The 23,931-nt window shown below is 35.6% G+C and overlaps 2 protein-coding genes across 4 annotated transcripts; both read left to right on the top strand.

The window, feature by feature from the left end:
• Positions 1–2,585: 2,585 nt before the first annotated feature.
• LOC100643976 (inactive ubiquitin carboxyl-terminal hydrolase MINDY-4B) lies at positions 2,586–10,561 on the top strand. 2 transcript variants are annotated; one of them, XM_003397807.3, is made up of 11 exons: positions 2,586–2,770; positions 2,997–3,185; positions 7,318–7,403; positions 7,714–7,931; positions 8,153–8,378; positions 8,672–8,737; positions 8,816–8,886; positions 9,211–9,361; positions 9,425–9,624; positions 9,986–10,138; positions 10,371–10,561. In XM_003397807.3, exons 2-11 carry the CDS (start codon positions 3,050–3,052, stop codon positions 10,414–10,416), a joined length of 1,353 nt encoding a protein of 450 aa, XP_003397855.1. In that variant the 5' UTR covers positions 2,586–2,770; positions 2,997–3,049; the 3' UTR covers positions 10,417–10,561. The 2 variants fall into 2 exon arrangements, with proteins under 2 accessions (XP_003397855.1, XP_048264329.1); XM_048408372.1 differs by lacking the exons at positions 2,586–2,770; positions 2,997–3,185 and adding an exon at positions 6,380–7,239.
• A 627-nt stretch (positions 10,562–11,188) lies between these two features.
• Positions 11,189–23,916, top strand: LOC100643852 (protocadherin-like wing polarity protein stan). Of its 2 annotated transcripts, none has more exons than XM_003397806.4 (18): positions 11,189–12,121; positions 15,523–15,636; positions 19,219–19,505; positions 19,592–19,684; positions 19,781–19,888; positions 19,964–20,065; positions 20,147–20,272; positions 20,441–20,635; positions 20,773–20,860; positions 20,982–21,091; positions 21,162–21,308; positions 21,521–21,635; positions 21,739–21,808; positions 21,891–22,001; positions 22,080–22,253; positions 22,552–22,895; positions 23,074–23,345; positions 23,541–23,916. In XM_003397806.4, the coding sequence occupies exons 2-18, from the start codon at positions 15,570–15,572 to the stop codon at positions 23,628–23,630; spliced, it is 2,499 nt and encodes an 832-aa protein (XP_003397854.1). In that variant the 5' UTR covers positions 11,189–12,121; positions 15,523–15,569; the 3' UTR covers positions 23,631–23,916. The 2 variants fall into 2 exon arrangements, with proteins under 2 accessions (XP_003397854.1, XP_048264328.1); XM_048408371.1 differs by lacking the exon at positions 11,189–12,121 and adding an exon at positions 14,768–14,924.
• Positions 23,917–23,931: the final 15 nt, after the last annotated feature.

Below are 23,931 nucleotides of genomic sequence, written 5' to 3' on the forward strand. Positions count from 1 at the left end.
TCTGTATCAGACTGTATTATTAAATTAAAAACACTGTTTTGCGAGGAAAAAGTTGTTGCAGATTGTAATTATAAATTCTAATATAATATCATTACCCTTGCTTTTTCAACAAATTGCAATATTATAACATTAAGAAAAATATCTTTCATATAAATATAAAAATTTATAATAGGTTATTTAACGCATCTCCATAATATTGGTAATTTTTGGAACACTGTTAAAAGACTATAGAGACATCTATACTACAGACGAGGTACTTAGTCAATGTTTTAATAACGTACGGACCGTAGGTAACATTTGTTGTTATAAAATGGTTTAGATAATAAAAGAAATGTATTTTTAAAAAGTATATATTAATAAAGATATAATTGAAATTAAAGAAAAAAACTTTAGGTTAGTGAAAATACTGTATTAATATAGTGAAATAATGAACAATGTAATTAAGAAATTAAAAGTGCTGTATTTTGTATATTTGGAATTTTTTATTCAATACAATACATACACATATGTACATAAGGCTGTAAATTATATTTAAATCTTATACTTCTCATCTGAACATGTTTAAAGTTATAAAATAGGGACCATCATCTAAGGACTCTATTTAATTTATACGCAATACACGCCTACGATTAATCGATTCTAGACTCGCCAATTTCTAACATTCTCGCAAGAACGTGTAAATTTAATCGATCATTAAGTAACCACACACTCGTAGTAGCACGTAATCTGTAACTTCGCTCCTGGTACTACGCCACCCGACTCTAAGTTCAATTTCATATTGCACTTTGGCAATAGACCAGACACAATGTGCTATGTACGACGCGTAGATGTAGACATGTAAACAGTTCTTAGAATTCACGCATTAAAGTACAGTACATTTCATAGGATTGGTAGCAAATTAATGTCGAATAATTTCCAAGTCGAGAGTGATAAAGAACTTGATGGCTTCACGTAGTCATAGATCGCATACTTTTTAAAATACCAAATTTTTAAATACCGAGAAAGGAAACTTTCAAATTTTATTTCAATATATCATACAATATTTTTAAATTTATTATTATACATAGATACCATAAAAATTTTATCCACTGATGAGATGATGATCTTATCTACTTTATCGACATGATCATTGGCATAACGTAATTGAGGATTACAGATGAAAGTCACGTTTTTGTCTTTTTCGAATATGGCGCGTTTTACGACCCGCGTATTTTGGCGCTACACACTTTGTAGCAGAACTGTGCATGCACGTACACATGTAATACGCTCGAATTCGAAACTTTTGATCGTACTTCCGAAGGCCGAATATAGAGCATCTATTTCGAACCAACGCGAACTTGAACTTAACAAGTCGACGTAATCTTGATTATAACGGCATGATAGCTGGGAAATTAGCAATTATGACAGAGAATGATAAGACACGCTTCCTGCACGAAGTTTAACGAATTCTAAATAGGGATCTGGTTGAAACTGTTTCATACGCAAATTGCGATACAATCTAGTAGATAGCGATAGTAGATCTAGCCATAGCATCTAGTCTTAACGTCGAGTGTTGTAAACGTACTTGTAAATTTAATCGGTATTTAAGTATAATTATAATAAAAGATCAGAAAAAATAAAACCTTCCGCGTGCTTGTTCTACGGTGGTATACAACGAAGATTCCAATACTTTTGCTACGAAGTATTTTCACTTTTTTGCCTCCGAATGTTAAACAGATCTATTTACAGACATTTACATGCTCTCGATTATCCATTCCGATCGAACGAAAATGACACGAAACGCATGAAAAGATCGGTAACTGCGATAAAGTCACCAGATAACACGTATGCGGGACGAACTATCACGTTGCACCTGAAAACATAACCGTATTCTGCAAGGATGCACTCGTGATGCGCAATGTGCATACATACAGGCGTTATTCGAGTTCGTCGAGGATTTCAGTAAGCGAATGATCTTCAAATATGAAGAATATATAAGCGAATATAAGTAATATGAAGTGCTTATTTATTTCATGGGGAATCATTTGCGAGCGCTACTATGTTATTCTTATATGGCGTATCGAATAGATTCAGATTTCAAATAATTATCACAAATAAAAGATGACCTGTTATTAGGCTGCGGATTTTTATTGCATTTATGGGATATTTAAAAATATAGAAATGTGCACAGTACATGTAACATGCAGAATATATAAAATATTCAAAGTAGAGTATTTATTATGATATTTAATAGGTGAGACAAATTTCTATTTAAGTTCCATTTCATTAATTATCGCTATAAAGATATAAAAGCGCATGAAAAATTTACTAATCAATTATTGTTACGTGATTTTGTATAACTCGTCAAACGTAATAATTGGCGATACTATAGCGGAGTTAACCAAAGACTAAACTGATTAATCTGAGGCACGAATCTCCTTTCCAGCGAGCGGATCAAGGATTTTCTCGTTCCTTAATAGTTGACGGAGGCGTTAGATCAGTCGGGCCTTCGAATTCTCGAGTTCATGGCCCGCTCTTATGCATATACGTATCCGTTAGCTTGGTGGGATGGTAAGCTCGTGCGCGGCTCGATGAACCGACTCGGCCAAAACCTACCGGAATTATTAACTCCTGTCAGTCTGGGTAGCTCGATGCAGCAAGGAGCACTTGAGTGCTTCTTCCACTTGTTAAGATTATATTAACAAAGGATATCCATCGATTTCACGCATATCAAATCCTACGAGAAAGACAAACGTTATTTGGACCAAACAACAATTCTTCTTCGATATAAGTAAATAAAATGTTTATATACAAGAAAAGAATAAGGCGTTTGATTCTATTTAGTGGATTGTAATCACGTTTCATTTATAAAATATAGAGACTGCATTCTATGTAGCGGATAGTAATCATGTTTCATTCGTAAGATACACAGATTGATGAATTAATTGTTTTACGATTGTTATCGTTCTACATTCAAGCGAGCTCACATTCCGTAGATTATGTTAAAGTGTTTGTAGAAGTTTGATGAACCTTTAAGACTCGTGAGTGGATTTTGAGAGAATTGGAAGACATGGAGGAAACAGAGGAAATCGAGGAGAGTACCAACTCGTGTTCGACGTCCACGTCGTCCTCGGCGACGACGGTGCGTGGCAAGAAACACTGTACGGAAATGCGATCTGAGAAACCAGTGTACCTTCGACAGAAAGGTACTGTGAAAGGATATAATGATTGTTAATAACGGTTAGGGAATTTTTAATTACTTAAAATTATTATAATTATTATTTTTAATTATTTATGCAAATAAACGTTGCTTATTCGCACGTATAATTTTTCACATTTTCAATTAAAATTTTTAGCATAGCTCACCTTCGCCATTATCCTAGTCTGACACTTCTGAAATCCAATTTCGCACATTGACTTGATTGATTAACGATGCAGTCATGTATCATTGTCTGTAAACTTTCTTAATTGCACGTGTTAAGATAGAAAACACGGTCACGTACACTTTCCTATAATTATTTGTTCATTTCACTTAATTATTCGCGTTATTTAACACTGAAGCCTGTTCTCTGGTCTTCGAATTTTTATGTCTCGAAAGACACTTTTCGTTTAACAAGCAGAGAGATTTTTAAGAGTTTCAAGAGATCCATCAACGTACGCGTAACACGGGAAATCATACATATCAACAAGGTTCCTTTCATACTCTTCTCAAATTCAAGAGATTTGCTAAGAATGAAAGAAAACACGATTGAATTTAAAATAATCCAAAGAAGATAGCACTTTTTAATTGACTTTACTGAAAATCCTATCCTTCAAAAGTACAAATTTCTTATCGGTAAACCAAATGTTACGCTGTACGTTTAATTTTGCCAGTCTCCGGAAGAAACGAACGAATCACGTTTTTTCTCTGTGGTATTGCAAAACAAAGAAGCACAGTTTTATAGAAGAAGAAGTAAACGGAAACGTTGCAGAGCGATGGAGAGCTTGACGACGAATGAATTAAATTTCACCTTCCAATTCGTCGATGCTTCGCCAAGAATCGTCAAGTGTTAGCTGACGAATTAGATCGATGGATCGCGGGTGCAAATTAAACCGCATTATATCGGTAGGTGTAATCGACGAATGCAGATGCCTGTTCCGACGTGAATTCGTAATTCGATAGACTCGATTACACGCGAGCACGCGATTCTGAAAAGTACGTTCGAGACGTATACATACTAGAGAACAGCTCTCCGTTATCCGTTAATTCGTAGAACGAATAATCACGTGTTATTTGCTGTTAATAATCTGTCTAGAGAATATTACGTCGAATAGAATGTATAGGTATGTCTTTGAAAGAGAAAAGAAATTTCCGTAGACTCAGTTGTTTAAGTATCGTACAGTTCGAAGTAGGGAGTTACTATAGATATTAAGTAGGAATAAGTAGGATGAAAAAATAAGTAACTATAAAAATGAGGTTTATATGATTGCGTTTGAAACGTGCGGCTTTTACAGTAACACGCGTAATTAATCAAGTCATAGTTTTAATTATTCTCATTTCGGTTGGAGTTATCTAGGTCTCAGATAAATTCGCTCAGATAAATCTTTCTATGAATATCTTATTTTATTTATAACAATTAGATTTTCGTATCTTTTCGAGATCGTCAGTGTCTTTTATCAGGAAAGCTTCTGTTGTAATTTATAGCATCGTGTCATTTTGGATGACATTTATAAGCCTCGTGACACAAAAGCTTATGAGGCCAAAATTTTCATAAAACTTTATATAAATCCCTGAGATTTCAAAAATTGATTTTTTATCGATATTAAAATGGTTCGTCCTATATGTATATATCGATTTCCGTAAAAAATGTATTACACTTACTTTTTATTATGATACAAAGTGCAGGTCATTGTTTGAAGAAATAGTAATAATAATTACAATAGTAATATTTGAAACCAATCGGAAAATGTATATCCGAAGAAGTTGCAAGACATTTATCGTAAACGTACGCTTAATGAAAATTTAGTCTTATTAACATAGGCTTAACATTTAGACTCATTAACGTAGTCAATGATTGTAACTTCTATATATATATTTTTTGGTCCATTTAAAATTTTGTCAATATAATTGAGCCGTGTCTCGTTATTGTGTTAATGAGTTTTTAAAAAGTTTCCTGCATCATAAAAAGTTTCTAAGAGTGTTCGAATACTTTCGTGAGCCATTATACGTATATATGTTAATACGTGAGTATATTTCAAATCTAGAAAATCCATTTGTCTAAAAACGATGTTTCGAGTAACGTGGATCGCAGACAGGTACCAGAACTATTATTAGAGAACGAAAATGAAGCTCGTAACAGCGTATAGGCTAAAAAGGATCCGATCCACACGTACATACGTTTTTTTAAAGCTCGCGTGCCACGCGAAACGATTCGCGTGAAACAATAATACACGTCGGGTAATTGGCATACGTGTAAAAAGGGAACAGTGAAATGGTAAATGAAATGAGGAACGGATTACCTTACGTTATAACGCGATTACTTCGGTGAAACAATATCGCTCATTTTTCTTCTCGATCTTCGTTCGCTCTAGATACAAGATTGCGGAAGCTAGCTTTACATCCAGTGATTCGAGTAATTGCAACAATTGCATTAAAAATTTAGCCCTATTAGTGTCTCTAATTTTGTGGTAAGCTACGTACGTTTCCTATTAAATCTAATACACAGTACATAGTCCGATGTATAATCAATTTTAACTGTATTTCTTTAAGCAATGACCTGCACTTTGTATGATAATAAAAAGCACGTGTAATACATTTTTTATGGAAATCGGTATATACATATAGGACGAACCATTTTAATATCGATAAAAAATCAATTTTTGAAATCTCAGGGATTTATATAAAGTTTTATGAAAATTTTGGCCTCATAGGCTTTTGTGTCACGAGGCTTATAAATGTCATCAAAAATGACACGATGCTACAAAATACAATAGGAGCTCTCCTAATAAAAGATACTGAAGATCTCGAAAAGATACGAAAATCTAATTATTATAATAAAAATAAGATATTCTAGCTCGTTCTTCGCATATTATTCAATTCCAATCGTACTAATGCCCGTGTTATCAATTACATCTCAATTACCATAATCTGACATCTACAAATCCAACAGAGGCTGCACGTGTTTCAGACCGCAAGTTTCATCCTAAAACGGATGATTAAGTTGCTTGCGTGGCACGAGACACATCGTGCACCTGGTAAAACGACAGGCAGACGTTATTAGGGCATGTCTGTCGCTTATCCTGGCGAGTAAAGTGTCTTTGGACGTCCGAATTGACGAGTTTCGTGCGGCCAAAAGTTTCACGGACTCGTCGCGATATCAAGCTGGGATCGGCGTATATAAAGGGACCTGGAATTCAGCACGAATCCCAATTGATATTCGATTGCTTGGTGTGTCGGCTGTGCCAGTGTGCAGCGGGTGACAATCGTCACAAGTTTCCTTTCACCCTTCGGTTATTTAACACTAGAACTACCAGAGCGGACAAAATGACAATTTATAATCCTCCAGATAAATAATCTTTCTAGAAATAAGTTTTCGTTCTATCATTTCAAAATCGTTCCTATAGAAATATTTTCTTATCGTTAAAGTTCTTATCGAAATTGTAGACACAACTTTGCGAACGAGGATTTTTGGAGGCTTTGAACGTTTTTTGGTGAAGTGCGAACTACACAAAGTGCAAATTAGATGCATCGGCAAAGTTTTTGGATGTCGAGCAGTGTAACAGTGTTACCAGAAATCGTAAAATAAAATTAAACGTCTGTAGAAAGTTCTACGAGTACCGAAATTGCAATGTCAAACCTTTTTGGCCGTGTTCTTTTGATTCTCTTTTTATCTTGGGCTCAAACCTCATGTATTTAGTAGTATGAATAGTGCTAGCAAAAATCGCAAAATAAAATTATCTCGTAATCATCCTCCACCTCAAATATTTCTTCCTACTTTTCGTTTCGATCTCCTCGGTACAAACTTCGTGGTTTAGTCATTGGTAGTTCGAGTGTTAAATGTTTCATTTTCGAAAATCTCTCGCTCTTTACGATTTAATCCCCTATTTTATTGTTAGAATAGATTTGTTTGCTATATTATGTAAATTTTTTTATCGTATACTTCATAAATGATTCCAGCGTGTTCGTTGATGTGTGAGATTGAAATTTAAAAAATATGTTGCTATCTGTTAGAGCAGCCAGGTGTGCGGCTCTGATGGGAGAGCCTGACGAACTGTATCCAGGTGGAGAACTCGAGGGATTATTGTGCATGAAGCAGCAAGGATCGACGAAGATGATGTTTTGAGCTTTTTCTGTTACAGAGAAGATCATTTATCCGAGGAGCACTAGGACGTTGGTCAAGACTGCTGTGATTGGAGGAAAACCTATCGAGGAGAAGACTTGCATGGTAATTCGTTGAATAAAATCCGAATTAAGATAGAAGGCAATTTTTTGAGATACTCTTCCTGGGTGATATATCCTTTTTTATTAATTTTTATTATTTTTAGTAAATATATTCCTTTTTTAAATGTTATCAGTCTTACTAATTTTAAACAGTAAGATGTGCACTTAAAAGCTTGAAACTTTGTTAGAAATTTAAGTATTCGAAAGATTTTTCGCTCCTTTATACGTATATGTATAATTTTGAGCCGTTTTGACAGAAAAATATTATTTTCTCATTTTTAACGTCTGTTTTTCTTTTACGTCTTGTATTATAGACTCTGAGAACGTTGGTTTTCGGAAGTTGTGCCAGTCCACCGAGACCGGAATGGGCAAGAACCGGATTCACCCTGCGACCTTACGGACAAAGCTTGGCATTTGGATTACGAGCACCGAGAAATACGACCAGGGGTCTCGTAACTGTTGTGCAGGCCACAATGCTCAAGCATTTCCTGTTTAAATGTAATAGACAAGACACTCATGCTAATCCAGAAAGGTAAAATCTGTTCAACGTGTAGTACAGCAAAGTTCCACTTCTAGAACCACTATATTCCTTATACATTCAGGCATCTTTGACATTTGCATCCTTCAAATTGTATTTTACGCGTTAATATAATAAACGCATAAGAATTCGCATTCATCGGTTATCTGTAATTAATCATTTTCAAATTTCTGAGCGAAGAATACTTTAAATAATCTTATTTCTGTACAAATTAGCATGCTGAAGCCATCGTACGATAGACAGATCGATGTCTTGACATTGACGATAGCAGAGATCATTTGGCGTTGCGCCGGTGGATTCGCCGTGCAAAGTACTGGTTATTCGCCAAATCAGAGTGTCACGGGAAACGCAAATGCGCCCAGGGCCGTGGTAGCTTTGCCGCAAGAGACGCCCTATGTGCAACATAGCGTGCAATACTTCCAGGATGGTCTCACGGAGACCGTACGTGAATAAATAAAGAATAGAAAATGGAAATTTTTTCCTGTAATTGAATCATAATGAATGTCATCAGCATGGTGGCTAATTACGTTATTAACAACTACGTTTATATACGTTACGTTAATATGTATTAATATATTACTAGAACGTGTTAATAACATGGCATTAGCGGGTCATTGGTTTCTCGATAAAGTTGTAGTTTGCGTTGGATTATTGGCACTGATCCAAACAATGGCTTTATTCTCTTCCACGAATTCATAAGACAGTTCATATATCTTGAAATCTTTTATTTATAGCTGCACCTGTTCGAGTTTGATTCTTTGGGAGACTTGGAGATATTTATTAAAAGATATTTATATTTGGTAAGCTTAGGTAAATATTCTGTTAGTAACGTGTCAAGAACTTTTATAATTAAATTGTTTCGTGTGACATTACTCTAGTTTCAAGACGAGGGTGGCCCTGGTGCTAAATTATTATTGTACAGCGCTGTGCTTTCCAGAGGACTTTCTAAGTAAACTTTTACACATCTATATACATTACATTATACATCTATGCATATATTTATTCTATACCATTGTATATTTTAATAAGTTCACGTAATAAGTATCATAATGAGAATGTTTGTTTAAAAAGATTGCTAACTTGTTTAACTTTTGAGTATAAATAATAATCTCTTTATTCGTAGACTTCCTACTTTTTAATTCGTATAATGTTTTATAAAAATAAACAATACCATGGCTGTCAACCCAATCGGAGTTGATTTGTACCTTGTCGATAGTTAATTTTACAATTATAAAAGCTATGTTTAAGAAACGATCTATTTTTACCCGTACAGGATACAAGCCGATTTAGAAGATCCAAAAGGCTCGATACTAAGCGGTTGTCCAGAGGAAGGCCCCATAAGCGTTGTAATTCTCTCATTAACTGGTCGTGCTTCGCCTCATCTGCATAATGGGGTGCTACACGTTGGGGATGAAAACACATACGTGAGTTGTTCCTTTGTTCCTCTTTCCCAAGCTTCATTTTGACATTCCTGTGTAAATGCCAAGGCTATACCACAATGGGGTGTCCTTGTGAGGAGCGAAGTAGGATTTCTGGTGCACGAGGGTGATGGACAATTGAACAAACAACCAGGTTCTCGTTTGAAAACCCCGAATTTGCCAATTTGGGTTACTCTGTGTCATGGTCACCACGGTGTCTTGTTCAATACCAATCGGGAATTACTTAGAAATTATCACGCTGAACGACGGTATGCTATTTCTTCTTTTTTTTGCTCAAAACATTTATCTAATTATCAATGGTAATTAATAGAAGGAATAATATTGTATCGTAGAAAGAAATATATATATAGTTGATTACCCGACCACAGATTTTTATACAAATTTATATTTCTGTGAAAATGTATAATTCGTAAACTTGTTTCACCCTTTAATTATTGTAATAAAATTTTATTTTACAAACTTTATATATCTTTACATACTATATACATTCTTTTACGTATTTAGTCTGTGTATTTACACATTTAAATTTCTCATAAACGTATACAATTTGCAGTCTATTGATCGCATTACATTCTTCGTTAAGTAATTTTCTTCATCTACTTGCGCAAGTTTCGAGATTCAATACTTCACATGCGGCGGCAGCCACGCCATTTTGACCGTGGACACCAGGTCGAATTCCGGAAATGATTCAGAGTTCGAGGGCCCAAGCAAAGAATGCATGGACATTGCTGCAACACCCTTGGAGAAACTCATTCGTTCCAAGTGAATAATTACTGCAATTTTTATTCATTTCTGAATACTTCTCGTTACACAGTGACTCATAGAAATGTTTGAACATTTATCATAGAAAATTTTTGTGAATATTACATGTATTGGTTTAGACTTTACCAATGTAATCATGATATCGTAAGCCATACAAAATCTTTTGCATAACACACGTAATATATGCAGGAAAAGTTTCTATACACGTTCAAACCTTTTGTCTCTTTTTCAGATGGCAAGATGCTTGCATACAGTGGAATGGAACACCCTTAATGTGAATGCATCAATATGTGTCTCTATAAATTTAGTTGAAAAATAGATATAACGTTCTAGGCTCGTTGTTTAGATCGTAATAGATTATATGCATTATAGTTATGTTTGTAAAAATTTCTGTGCTTCGAGAAAAAAGATTATTTCCATCGATCTTCTACTTTTTACTTTTACTTCGGGCAAGAAGATCCGCCTAAGATATTACTCAAAAATTTCATGAAACAGATATCGACGTTTCGTGCATTCATCGAACACTCTTCAACACGCGATCGCGTGAAGCTCAACGCCTTCTCAATCGCCTCACGATAAATTCCTCTCTATAAAATCTTGCATACAGCCAACTTTATCCTCTAACCAACTACTCTACTTTTACCTAATAAATATTTTTTCCATTCACTAAAAGTCCATCGTCCGGGGCCGCATATAAAATTCAACGAATATGTAAATTCTTGCATACAACCAGCTTTATCTTGTAATCGATTAGATATACGTGTATTAATTCTCTACTTTACATATTCTACTTTTACGTAACTTGAATATTTTTCCATTCACTAAAAGTTTACCACTTACTTAGATACGTACATCACGTATTTTCAAGAATCCAATGAATTTTCTGCACTTTGACAATATTTAAGACGTCCATCCCTTCTTCATCCCTTTCATCGTCAACCCTATTCACAACAATTTCCATGGCACACACACACTGAAACCAAACGAGACACAATTATCCCTTCCCTAGAAACATTCAACGGTACAATTAAAAGTACATATACTGTACAGAAATGGCAGAACAATGGGCCGTGCCCCATAAACAGTCACCGTTCGAATCGTTCCATCGTTTTCCCAGACACAAAATTTTCGGCTTTCACGTAAACCAGAAGAAGGAAAGAGAAGGAGCAGTTGCATGTGCAATGGCAGACACGTAGTCGTCCAATTTCCTGCCAACGAAAGTAAACACCTGTTCGAAGCAGGGCCAGGAAGGCGCTCGGTTGGTCGTCGATTCCCCCTTCCTAACAATGGAGAACCAACTTCCCGAGTGCCGGTCTACCGCGTCTCTTTGCTCGTCCATGTTTCGTAGTAGCGAGTTCTGCCGGTCGAAAGCGAACAGGTGCTAGTTTTAAAGCATCCTCTGTTACTATTCAAGTTAATATTTAAAAAACATATAGTACATGTAGGAAAATCAATATTGAAACAAATATTCAAAGAATCTACGATATCTGGGAAAATAAATATCGAAAGCAGCAGAGTCCAATTTACGGCTCTACAAACGTGAAAATCGAAGAAATAGGAAGGAACAGAGTGAAAGAACTCGGAGATTATTCCTTCGATATTTATTTGCGCATATTTGTCCGTGGTGTATTTTTGAAAAATTCACACGTGATATGTAGTTAATATTTTTTGTTTAATTCACATGTAACGTAAGCCATAACAATTGTTTGAAGAAGACGACGCGACGCTGACGGTGTTTTCTTCGCGATGTTACCGAAAAGCTTTAGTCTGTGAAGAAATGATTGCGAGAGGGGTTGAAAGTATCATTTTTCAAAACGTTATGTTGACTACAGTGAATTGTTAGTGAAGAACGATGATGATTTGAGAGGAATGCTCGCTGCCGATCGTTGATACGCGAAATAAGCGAGACGGAACTGGAAGTTTGAGTGGTAGAGAGTGAAATAGTGCCACTGCTGATTCTGATCGTCTAATAGGATTCTTGTGGTAAGTGGTTGGATCATATGCAGAGAGTGTGGATGATGAAGCAGCTCGAAAGTTAGACTAATTGCTCGATTGTTTCCAATACAAAGCGCTAATTATATGGGTCAACAATATCTATTCGATCCATGCATATGAAATGTTGCTTATACGTATACTTTTATGATCGATCTTTTTAACATTAAATGTATGTAATTTGCAGAATGTTTCTTTTCTGGTTGATAACCAAGGATAGGATAAAGTCTCCGCAAAATTCACATTTAGAAAGGAATATATTTTATACGCAGTAACCTGATGTATCCCCTTAATTAAAATATCATGCCTAACGCTCTTTCATTTTTTAAGATGTATTGAAATATTTGATATTTCCTGTGCCTTTATCTTTCCAATAAAGTTATATCGTGCAACCTGTGTTAAATGACGGCTAAACATTCTTAAACTGGACGAAGAGAAACAAAAGTAGGATAAAGAGAATAATGAAACTATTCTGTAGTTTCTAAATAAAAGATAAGCTATTTTAATTAAATAAAGCAGAATAGATAATCGCTAAATTAGAAAAAATAATATTTTATACGCGCAGTAGAATAACCTAAACGAGACGAAATATTTCTGCTATTTAAATTCACCCCAATATACTACGTCTCGTCAAAATTTGAATACTGCTTAATTACAGATTGATGTTCCACTCGTTTTGCCTATCCAAAAAAATAGATACGTTTCCGTACTTTCGATCGTGAAAGTGGCCGTGTCAAGAGTATATACTTAGAAGCACAGACAGAACAACAGTACAGTGATTCATCGAGCTGTTTCTTGAGTTAGCGGCTAGCATCGAATCGGTGGCATCGCGGATCGTGAACAGGAGGGAGGACTTTACGCCGGTTGCCCATGGCAGTGCGTTTCAGGTTACGGTCGGTGAATTTGAGGAGTACCGTGGCCCACATAACCGTCGTATCCGGCTTGTGTATACCGTATAAATCATTTGGCCCTACCGCGGATCCATTTTTCCTTCGATTTCAAGGATTATTTCCGCTTACTCTGCCGAAGAATTGCTTTTACCGCTTTGTTCCAACCGATAGGAGACGTAATTGCCGGCTTAAGCGGAGATACGTCGATTACCTCGACTCGCCACGATGACCATAATTCTCTTAACCAATGGATTTCAATTTCTTGGAGGTTCTGATCGATGATTCTGTAATTACTGATTGTGAAGGATCTTAAAATATCGCGAATGAATTATTGGTAAACATTTCGTAGGTAACTCAGTTTTCAAAGATAAACTTTTAGATAGATTGACAAAATCTTAAGATCGCGTTTCGTGTAAACTAATTATCACTTCGTTTAATCGTTGCTCGTTATGAATGACTAGAATCTTTTCGATATTGATTCTTTGAGTGTTTTGATTATGTGATTCTGAAATTAAACGAATGAAAACGTTAAAATTAATCTCTAGAAAGATTGACAATTTGATGGACCGTGTCTCGTGCAAAATACTGAGCTTCTTGTTTTATTATCGTTCAGTATTGATGACTAGAACTTTTTCAAGCGATGTATTCCAATTCTTTAAACTGATCGATGATCCTGTAACTATTTATGGAAAAGAACATAAAGATAAATTGTTTTTACAGGTCATGTTTGTTACAAGGTATTTAGCTTCCTGTTTAATTGTTATTCGTGTTTCGAAATAGTTCCGTATAAGGAGACTGCGCCGAAATAAGGCGAGGAAAAAAAATTGTCGAATCGAGGAAGCGGTAATCGCGATTCTCAAGCTGCCGTGAACTTTTTGCAATCACGAGCCTACTTTTACCTCCGCGATTCGATTCACTTTGCCCTTCTTTGGTTTCGAACACGCAGGATCGACAAACTATCGCTCTCGCCACCCCCACTCGCGATGCTAATGTCGTTCCACGTATCTAGGTTTCACGTAATAAAGCAGTTTCTTCGCATGCTTTCTAACCACGCGTTATGTTCTCCAGTTGCGAATGCACATGGTCGTTTCTTTTTTTATTTCTTTTTTCTTTGTGTCTTTTCGATCCGCCACTCCGTGGATCCAACATCGATCAGACAAATGTTTGCGCTCGCTTTTCGTTTGTAGGAGATCGTCCATAGTCACGCCACTTACGCGAAGCAAATCTTCAATAACGTTAGAACTATCGATGACGATCAGATATGAAATTCGTGTCAAAGAAAATCAAAATGACAGGGAAATATGTGAAAAGACGCAAATATTTCTCCGTATTTATTTTACGAATAATTATGCAAATTCTCCAAAATGCACCGTTCGTAGAGCTACGCCTGAAGCATGCTTACAAGAATTACTTCGAAGTATTCGTATGAAAATAATTTCCACGAAAGGTGTTAACATCTGATGATAATATGATAAATAGCTGCAAGCTAGATTAGTAAAAATAACTAAATACGACTATATATTCTAAAGATTGTATGTAATTATATCGAATTACTATGATTGACTACGAACGACAGTCACCTTTTTCGCTGAGCTTCTCATAATACGTAGTTGTGTCTCATATGAGTAGCTAAACGCTGCTATAAATGAATGATTACAAATGACTATAATTAGAAACAATTATGACTAATTATAGTATAAGTAACTACATATGATTTTAATTGTGATTAACTACAAATGGTTACAAGTAACTGTAAATGGTCATGGCTAGTTAAAAGCAAATACGAATGTGTAAACAACGATTGTCATAAGTGACCATCGTCACATCGACTATGTCACGTTAGCGATTCTAAATTGCTATAAGTGGCCTCGAGTAGCTGTATGACAACGTGGTTATCACTAGAGGTGGGTCGAAATCTGATTTTTAGACTCGTGAAACTCGAATCTGAAACTTTATGAGATCTCGAAGTTCTCGAAGATTCCGAAAGTTCATATGCTTTTCTTCTCTTTTTTCTATGGAGTATCTATTTTTTCAGCAATCACAATTTCAACAAATGTTGTTCACAAAATCACATTATTTTTCCTCGATCCAAACGCTAATAAGAGATCGGTGGAATCGTTCCGATTGAAACGGATCTGAAGTCTAAATATAAATTCCACTAGATTATCATTACTCAAATAGAAATAAATTTATTTTCGTTTCAATATTCTCATAGGCTGTTTATACAAATTACTATTGACTTGTAGTTCGAGAAACATTTCGTACTATTTTCTGAATGTTTTCCGAAATTTCGAGGTTTCGGGGTTTCGAGGTTTCGAGGTTTCGAGTAATCTATCTCCATTTACTACTATTACATTTCAACATTACAATATCATGATTCACTCAAGTAGCAAATTTTGAATACAGTCTTCGATTGCAAGGTACGCTGTCTAACTTTCAAGCTGTTTGTACACTTATTTGCAATGTGCAACGCGTAATCATAAATTTTGCATCAATTTGCAGATGCATCGGCCGTTGCCTGGATCGGTGAAGGATGTCCTTGGATCGCCATGAAACACAACATTCTGAAGATCCTACCTATCCTCTTTTGCACGTTGCATTTACACACCGGACAATGTGGGTCTTCTTTTGACTTTTCTCACGCCACCTGCTTTCGCCCCTTTCGTCCCTTCTGTTCCACAATTCGTCCGCCGTCTACCTTCTTCCTCTTTCCATTTTGGTCGCGACCTTAATCGCGCCGCACCGTCTTCCGTTTCATCACACGGTTGATCGCGTGCGAACGCGAAGGAATTGCGGTTGCAAAAGGAAACTGGACTGTTTGAATTCGACGTATACGAATGTTCTCGATTTTAGAACTGCTGCTAACGAACGAGTCAATATTTCTACGACTTGTGTGCAGTGATCACACTATGCGATTCGATAGATTTTATATTTCTGAAATTCGATGCAAATGAACGAGTTTTGTAGCGCGTGCATTCCTCGTGCGTTTCAACGGTACGATAGAATTCCATTTGTTTGAATTCCATCCCAAATTAAGTGAGATTTTTATCATTATGAGATTGAATATGTACATGTACGTACTAGTTCTTTGTAGCTTAACTTCCTAATGATTTGTCAAGTTTTTCTTTCTTCTTCTGCTGTCTTACTTCGTGAACGAGTTTCTATGTAAACTATTTTTTATCTTATAATAATTAATACTTTTATTCTTACTTATTTTCCTCGCGTTGCATTACATCATTAGAAATACAAACCTCTCGAATCACATAGCGTCACGCGCGAGAAATGACAACAATATCGCGTTGCTTGTCCACGCCGTGCCTCGTATTTCCAATGACGAAATCCAGGCAAATGTAGAATTTCTACATCGAAAATAAAAATTTGGCAGATCCAACGAGGAAATCCACACGAACGTACGATTCGTCTATTGCCAGTAGAAATTTGTCCAATCAAAAAATGTCACTAGTGCGAGGACGTAACGACGCGTTACATCGCTTGTCCGCAACAAGCCTGTTCGTTTCCCTTCGACGATTCTCGCGACATGTCCAGTCGTGGATAAGGATCGAATGACTTAGAAAGCCGTTGCATTGCGACAATCGAGATATCCTAGTTTTAATGTCTCCGTTTCCCTTCCTCGATGGACATTCGTAGAAATTGCCGACCATTTTACGCGCATGGTAATTAGGCCGTAATAAAAGAGAACCAGCGATACTTTCGAAACTCCGTCTTGTTACGCTCTTAACTTTATAATTCGATTCGTTTTTATCGACCGGAATAACCAGATTCAATTAAAACTTGCGAATCAGCAATAGGTAACCGAAGAGCATTCGTTGGAATGGTAAGCATAGGAACACGTTTAATTAATTTCTTCGTAGAAACAGCCGTTTATTTGTACCATGACTGAACCTTATCTTGTACAATTGGGTACAATTAACGATGATATACGTGAGTTTTTCCTAGTTACAACCATGTACAAGTTTACAGTATGTTCTTACAATCAGTGGCTTGTAGAGAAGGTTGATACGTTCCATCGTGCAATCATTGTCTCTCATTTACATGACAATTCGTTGTTATCTCGACAGCCAGGAAGTTTGTTGAGACAACGCTTAAACGGGCGTTTACTTTTTCCCCTCGCATAATCGTGCGAACTCGTTTTATTTTTCTGCTTTTCTTATCCAGCGCGTAATAGAACGATAAACAGTCGCAATAAAGTAATTCGTTCCGATTTACTAGTTCGACAATTGACGCGTGTCGGTAATTGATTTCTAATTTAGCACAGGAAAATTATTTGCTATTGCTCGTATACAAAAATAAATACAAAAGAAAAGAAAAAGAAATATTGGAATTATTAAAAAGGAGTTATTGGATTTTAATTATTGGGATAATTGTAAAAGGAAATATTTCTTTCTTCCCTAACACTAATTTTTTCTTTTACAAGATACAAAATTAGCTTCTCTATCAATTTTTTGAAGCTTTGTGTATTACGACAAACAATTTCGTAAATCCTTAACTTTGAACGCAATGTTTTTAAACCATAAAAATCCTATATACTCCCTTCGTCGTGTCAGAAGCAATACTATGGTTTTCTTCTGGAAAAGTCTCTGACTGAAAAGGGAAAAAGATTACGAAAGGCAACGCCGGAACGTTGCATCGTCGTCGATACGCCGTGAGCTGGCAGCAGGCGGAACTCCGCTCCAAGGGAGCGCACACGTCCAATTCCTCGTGCACGCGCTCCTGTTAAATGACTTCTATATACACATATTTTTCGTAGCACTCACATATTTCCACTTATTACTATGTATTAATTCGGCTTTTTATCCGTGCAAAACATTTACAAACGTGGACGGCCACATATACCAAATGTATAGACGATAGACACGATCACACCATCCAAGTTGACCATCGAAATGTAGGTTTCTACTATGACATGTTACGGTGCTTTGATCGAGAATAAAACAACTGTAGTTCATTGATATTCGAATGTTGATAGATAGAATAAAACAGAACTTACATGTTGATTCTACTAAATCGAATATCGTAAGATTTTTATAGAGTCAGGGTGGATCGTATTATCTTGTATAAGAGGAACATTATAGCTTTTCTGTTCCCTTTTAAAGGGTTCATTTAAGAGATCTAGTTATCGACTGGTCGTGTGGTTATTTCGGAAAATAGAAAAGCATCACGCATAATACAGCTAAGTTGGAAAAATAACGGATAACAGGGGCTTTGATGCACAACGAATTAGAGGCAATGATCGCTTTACACTGACCGTCTCGATCTTATTACGAACGGTTATCTTGATCGTTTTTTACTTTTCAAATGGCTACTACAGAAATTCTTCTTTTCCTTTTACTCGACAAAAGCGAGGAAATTAAATCGTTCTGTTCCAACCAGAGAACTTCTTTACATTTAATTACGAAAACAGTTAGAGTTAACTAAGGATTAAAAGTTTCATTTATAAATACTCTGTAATTTAAATATCTGTGAACATTCTTCCAATTCTTTTATTTATAATTACTCTTTTAATAAACTAATTACTCAAATGTAATTTTTAGATACCCTACAACGAGTCTCCTTATATAATTTTTCTTACAATCTTTTTAAATTTAAATCTTTTACCTTTACAACTGTCTTTTTAATAAATTACGACGACGAAAAACCTATCGGTAGGAAGACCAGTGGTAAGCCGCTTCTTTAAAAAGCCCGGAAACCCGAAAACCACACAATAGCCATATATGGATCAAAGGAACATGATCGTTCTTCGTTCGAAGCAGCTAAAGAAATGCATGTTAACTCTCAATATGGTAGAACCTGTCCCCAGTTGTCGCTATATTTTACATATCACTTCCGCTTTGCAAGAATCCTTCTCTTCCTGTTAATATCTTCCAACGTATCGCATATTATTAAAATTCAATATATAATTAATATAAAAATTGATACATCATGAATATAAACACATATATAATTTACAACATTTGGTAATTTCAAGGAAATTTACATGTACAAAAATTTGTAAATAATCGAATTACTTTAGTATGTAATTAATATGTGTATGTGTATGCGGATTCATAATCCACGCTAAAAATTCTATCCTTCTGTCTGCTTAAATTAAATTTAATATCCATACAAATTTCTGATTCATTTTCTTTATGATGGTCCAGTACAATTAATCGAATTAACATGGTATTTATTTAAATATAGTGATCCGTGATGCGAGATGTTTTCTGGAAAACGGTGCCACCGCCGCACATCTCTTCGTCAGCGAAGATTTGCCGGTCGGTGACACCGTGGGTGTACTCGGAGTGCTGGGTGATCCTGGACCACAGGGTGACATCGAACTCAGACTCCAGGAGCACGATAGTCCAGTAACGTTCTCAGCGTATTCGAAGAATCTAACTCTTATCAGGCCACTAGATAAAGAAGGCATCGATGGACCTGCCAGCGTTTACGTGAACGTAATTTGCGAACGGAAACATACATTAGATCCTGTAGGTTTAACATATCCTCTTTACTCTACATACATAATTAACATTTTAAGGAACATAGTTGTTCTAATTACTCGCATTTGTTGCAGGGTTTCGTGATACCAGTCAATATTCGCGTGACTGATGCCAATGATAATGCGCCTCAATTTGTAAATGCGCCTTACGTTCTAAATATCTCTGAGGTGAGAAATTAGATATGTTTGACAGACAGAAATTTTCTTTCATTCAGAAGGAATATTTTCTTTTTTTATTTATTGACGACAATTTTCGACATTTAGGTCACGGTAGTTGGTACGAGAGTTCTTCAAGGTGTGAGAGCCGTGGATGCTGATCAACCAGGGCCATTTTCTACTGTACAGTATGCCGTTTTGCCTGGACCTCATTCGGTAATTTTTTAATTCCCTTCTGTTATATCTTATTATTTTGTTTTACATAAAAGAAATTTTAACGAATTTTTGTAGGATTACTTCGTGTTCGTGAATGCTTTAGAAGGCACCCTAGTTCTAAGGAAACCGCTAGATTATGAAACTCTTGCCAATTTTTCCGTCGATATCCGTGCACAGGTAAGCAACGATTCCTTAAATGAAAACATTAATTCTCTAAAAACTCTGTTAATGCGCTTTAATGTTTTTTTTTACTCACAGGACCAGGGTAATCCGCCCAAATCATCAACTACAACCCTCTATGTTAATGTTATCGACGCAGATGACCAAAATCCTGCCTTCCAAAATGACCAATACAAAATTCTCATCCCTCGAAATATTAAAACGGTAATTTTGGTGATAATTGAACATTTTTTAACAAGTCGATATTACGTATACGCAATATTGTACTTTTCCACTGAATTGTTAATGCATTATAAATTAAAAGAAGTAAAGGTACGATGGAAAGTAAACGATTCAAAATAATATGAAATAATACATGATTCATTCTTTCAGAGAAGGATACTGAAAGTTGATCCAGCGCCAATAAAAGCGGTAGATCAGGATGTAGGAATTAATGCTCCGGTTCAGTATACGATTCAAGGAGGAATTCTACCGTTCCTCACACTGAATCCGGAAACAGCTGAAGTCGCCATAACACGACCATTATACGAGCATGAACTTTTATCACCAGCAACTATCGTGGCGAAGGCAAGCATTGTGACAGTAGAAATTAATTAATAAAGTATTATAAATATCTGCCGTATATGTAAATCTGTTACTAATTACTTGTTATTTCTATTTATTGATACTTAGTAATTTCTTATTTATCTTCTGAATAATTACAGGCTACGCAGATAGACAATCCAGATAAATATGCTCTTTCCACTATAGTCGTTTCTCGAGAATCGGATTGGAACGTGGAACCCACTGCTGGTAGGTGATTTCTTAATCTATTCTTAAGATTTCAAGCTCTGATAGGGAACAGATCTAGAATCGCGTGGCCCATCTCGTCGTTGTGAAAATAAAACGATTAAATGGAAATGATATTAATTAGGTGGCAGATTACCAGTGAGATTCATACGAAAGGATCATCAAACTAGTATTCCAGAAAACACCCCTCCAGGAAGCGTTTTATTAACGACAGGAGTGAATAAAGTAGATTCAGTAAGTCAGAATCAGACACGGGAATTTATTATACCCATAACGCAAATGTAAGTCATTTCTCTGCTTTTAGAATTTAAGATTCTGGCTTGTGGGAGCGATTGAAGATCTGGAAAGATTCTCCATCACTAATTCCGGTGAATTGATTTTAAAAGGCACTCTCGATTACGAGAGGAGGGTCCAGCATAGTTTTTTGGTTCGTGTCACTGACGGCCATCATGTACGTTTTCAACAATTTTAATCGTTAAAATAAAACTCGACTTTTAATATTGGAATATTTATCCTTGTAAATGAATATACGTATATGTCACAATATTTAAATACGATAGCTTCAATCGAGATTGGTAATACAATATTTATTATTAATTATTTTCAACTTTTATTATTAAATTTATTATTAAATATCAATACTATTTAAATATGATATTACAGAACGACACCTCACGCGTCAATGTTTCTGTTGAGGATGTAAATGAATGGGAACCCAGGTTTCGTCATCCCAGGTACGAATTTCACGCCGCAACTTTGAGAGAAGGATCCATCGTCGGTGAGTTAACATTTTAACTAATATATATATATACAATAATAGTAATTTTAATTTACATCTTCATTTATATATATACATTTGTCTTTAATTATATGATTCTTAGGAAAATTGGAAGCTGCTGATGGTGATAGAGACGACAAAGTTAGTCTATCTCTTAGAGGTCCAGATGCAAGGTATGATAAACATTAATTTTCAAATAAAAAGCAAAACTTATTTCAATTTTACAACAATAATAAATAGTGAATGATCATACAGGTCCTTCGAGATACGTGATAATGGAGAATTAATTCTCAGATCAGCAACAACCATTAATGGTACTTTGGCCAGGTTAGTGGCTGTTGCCTCTGATTCTGGTCGTCCCCCCAGGTTGGTAGAATAAAATAAATATATTTACGATTTGATACGATATAATTCGTATAATTATTTGAATTTTTTTCTCTAAAGGTCTAGTATGATCCCAGTGATCGTGCACATACCAAATAGTGGCTCGTTGCCAATTGCTGCGAGAGCTGCACCTGCTTGGTTGGGCAGCAGTGTTCTCCTGGTTGCTGTTTTTGGCGCTGTCTTGGGTCTACTTGGTGTTATAATACTTGTTTTAATTTTGTACATATATAAAAAGTAAGTAAAGCTGATCACTTGGAAGATTATCTTATTTCTTTCCTTTAATATTTTCCCCAACCATAACAGGACGTTCTCATAGGACATTCTCTAAAATGTTTATTAAATATTCTCTTCGGTTATTAAGAATTATTTTCCACGTCAACCTATAGACATTCAATTTAAAGAAGAAAACTATAAACTGATGATTATTTCTACATTTTTATATATAAAAGAAGTTGTATATATCGACGAACAGTATTCTTAAACTAACGATACGCGTGATTCTAGATTTTTAAATCCTTACAACGTGTTGCAGTAAAAGGCCAAAAGCCAGTGGCTCAGTAAGTTCAGTAGGAACTGGCTACAGAGAAAAATCGCCAGTTCCCTCTGCTCTGAGCCCGACTCCTCAAGTACTCGGAGCAAATATGCTTCAAGATGCCTTGGAAGTACCTCGAAGAGGAAATCGAATCGAGAACGCGCGCAATATCGATGAAAACGACGAAGAGGCTGATACTGGAGACGACCTAGAGGAAGATGATCATGTTGATCAAGAGATCGTAGACGACAGTAACAATAGTGAATCTCGAGAAGTCAAGAATGATAACAATGACGTCGAGAATCCGGTTTTTGCAGCGAGGAACTACAATGCCACTATTAAAAGTAATTCGAAGCAATGAATTAAGCATTACTCGGAATACTATTAAAATTTATAATTAAAAAAGAATATATTAGCCTATTAACTTATTAATTAGCGGCGCGCCTGTTTTAAATTCGCTTCATTTTAAAATTCTTATAAATTTCTATTCTCATACAATTATTATTTATTTACGTAAATTAGGTGTAACATCGGCTAGGCAACTGCCTCTTTACGCAAGACATAAGGTGGCCCCAGCTCCAAATCCTCCAGGTTTATCAGCAACGTCCAACATACCCAATATAGGCGGTTTAGTTCAGAACATGAACGACTTAAGTTTAAAAACTAATCTAAATGCTGACTCTTGCAAATCTTCCAATTATTCCGGAGATCTCCCAGATTCTTTGGTACCTGCGTGGCCAGCTTGCTCCGTTTCACAGAGAGTCAAAAAATTATCGTGGGACGATGACGATAGGGTATCGTATCTTTTATTATAATAAATATTTAGATATTTCAATGAATACATTTTACGTAGAACACAATTAATCTGATTTGTTACAAATAGAAACATCAGTAGATGCTAGAACATAAGAAGAAGATAACAAAAAATAACTAAATTTCTCCAAGTACGAAATTATTACGTGTAATAATATTTTCTCTCTCTTTTTTAGACAGTGGATAGCGTAGAAGTTGCGGCAGAAACAATGTCCAGAAACAGTCAGGTCGGAAACGAACGACTTAATCTCACCGTGTATTTTTAATCGCGCGAAAAATGAAAGACTGAGAAATAAAATGGTTTCAATTACTTCATCGTCTGTCAAACGAAAAAATTACTAATAGACCACTTCGATAAATAATTCCTTTATAAATAGACACTATTAAAATGCGCTATACAATTGCCGGATATTGAATCAATTCAAATAGAATGTATATACAAAATGTATAGAGAATTATACTATATAGTTACAGACGAGTTGCATTAAACGATAATGCAAGTACGTTCTTTACTTATAGTTATTTTATTAAAGAAATGCAAACGTTAACAGATTTTCTGATGTTCTA

The sequence above is a fragment of the Bombus terrestris genome, chromosome 9 (genome assembly GCF_910591885.1).
Source record: "Bombus terrestris chromosome 9, iyBomTerr1.2, whole genome shotgun sequence".
NCBI classification, from domain to species: Eukaryota; Metazoa; Arthropoda; class Insecta; order Hymenoptera; family Apidae; genus Bombus; species Bombus terrestris.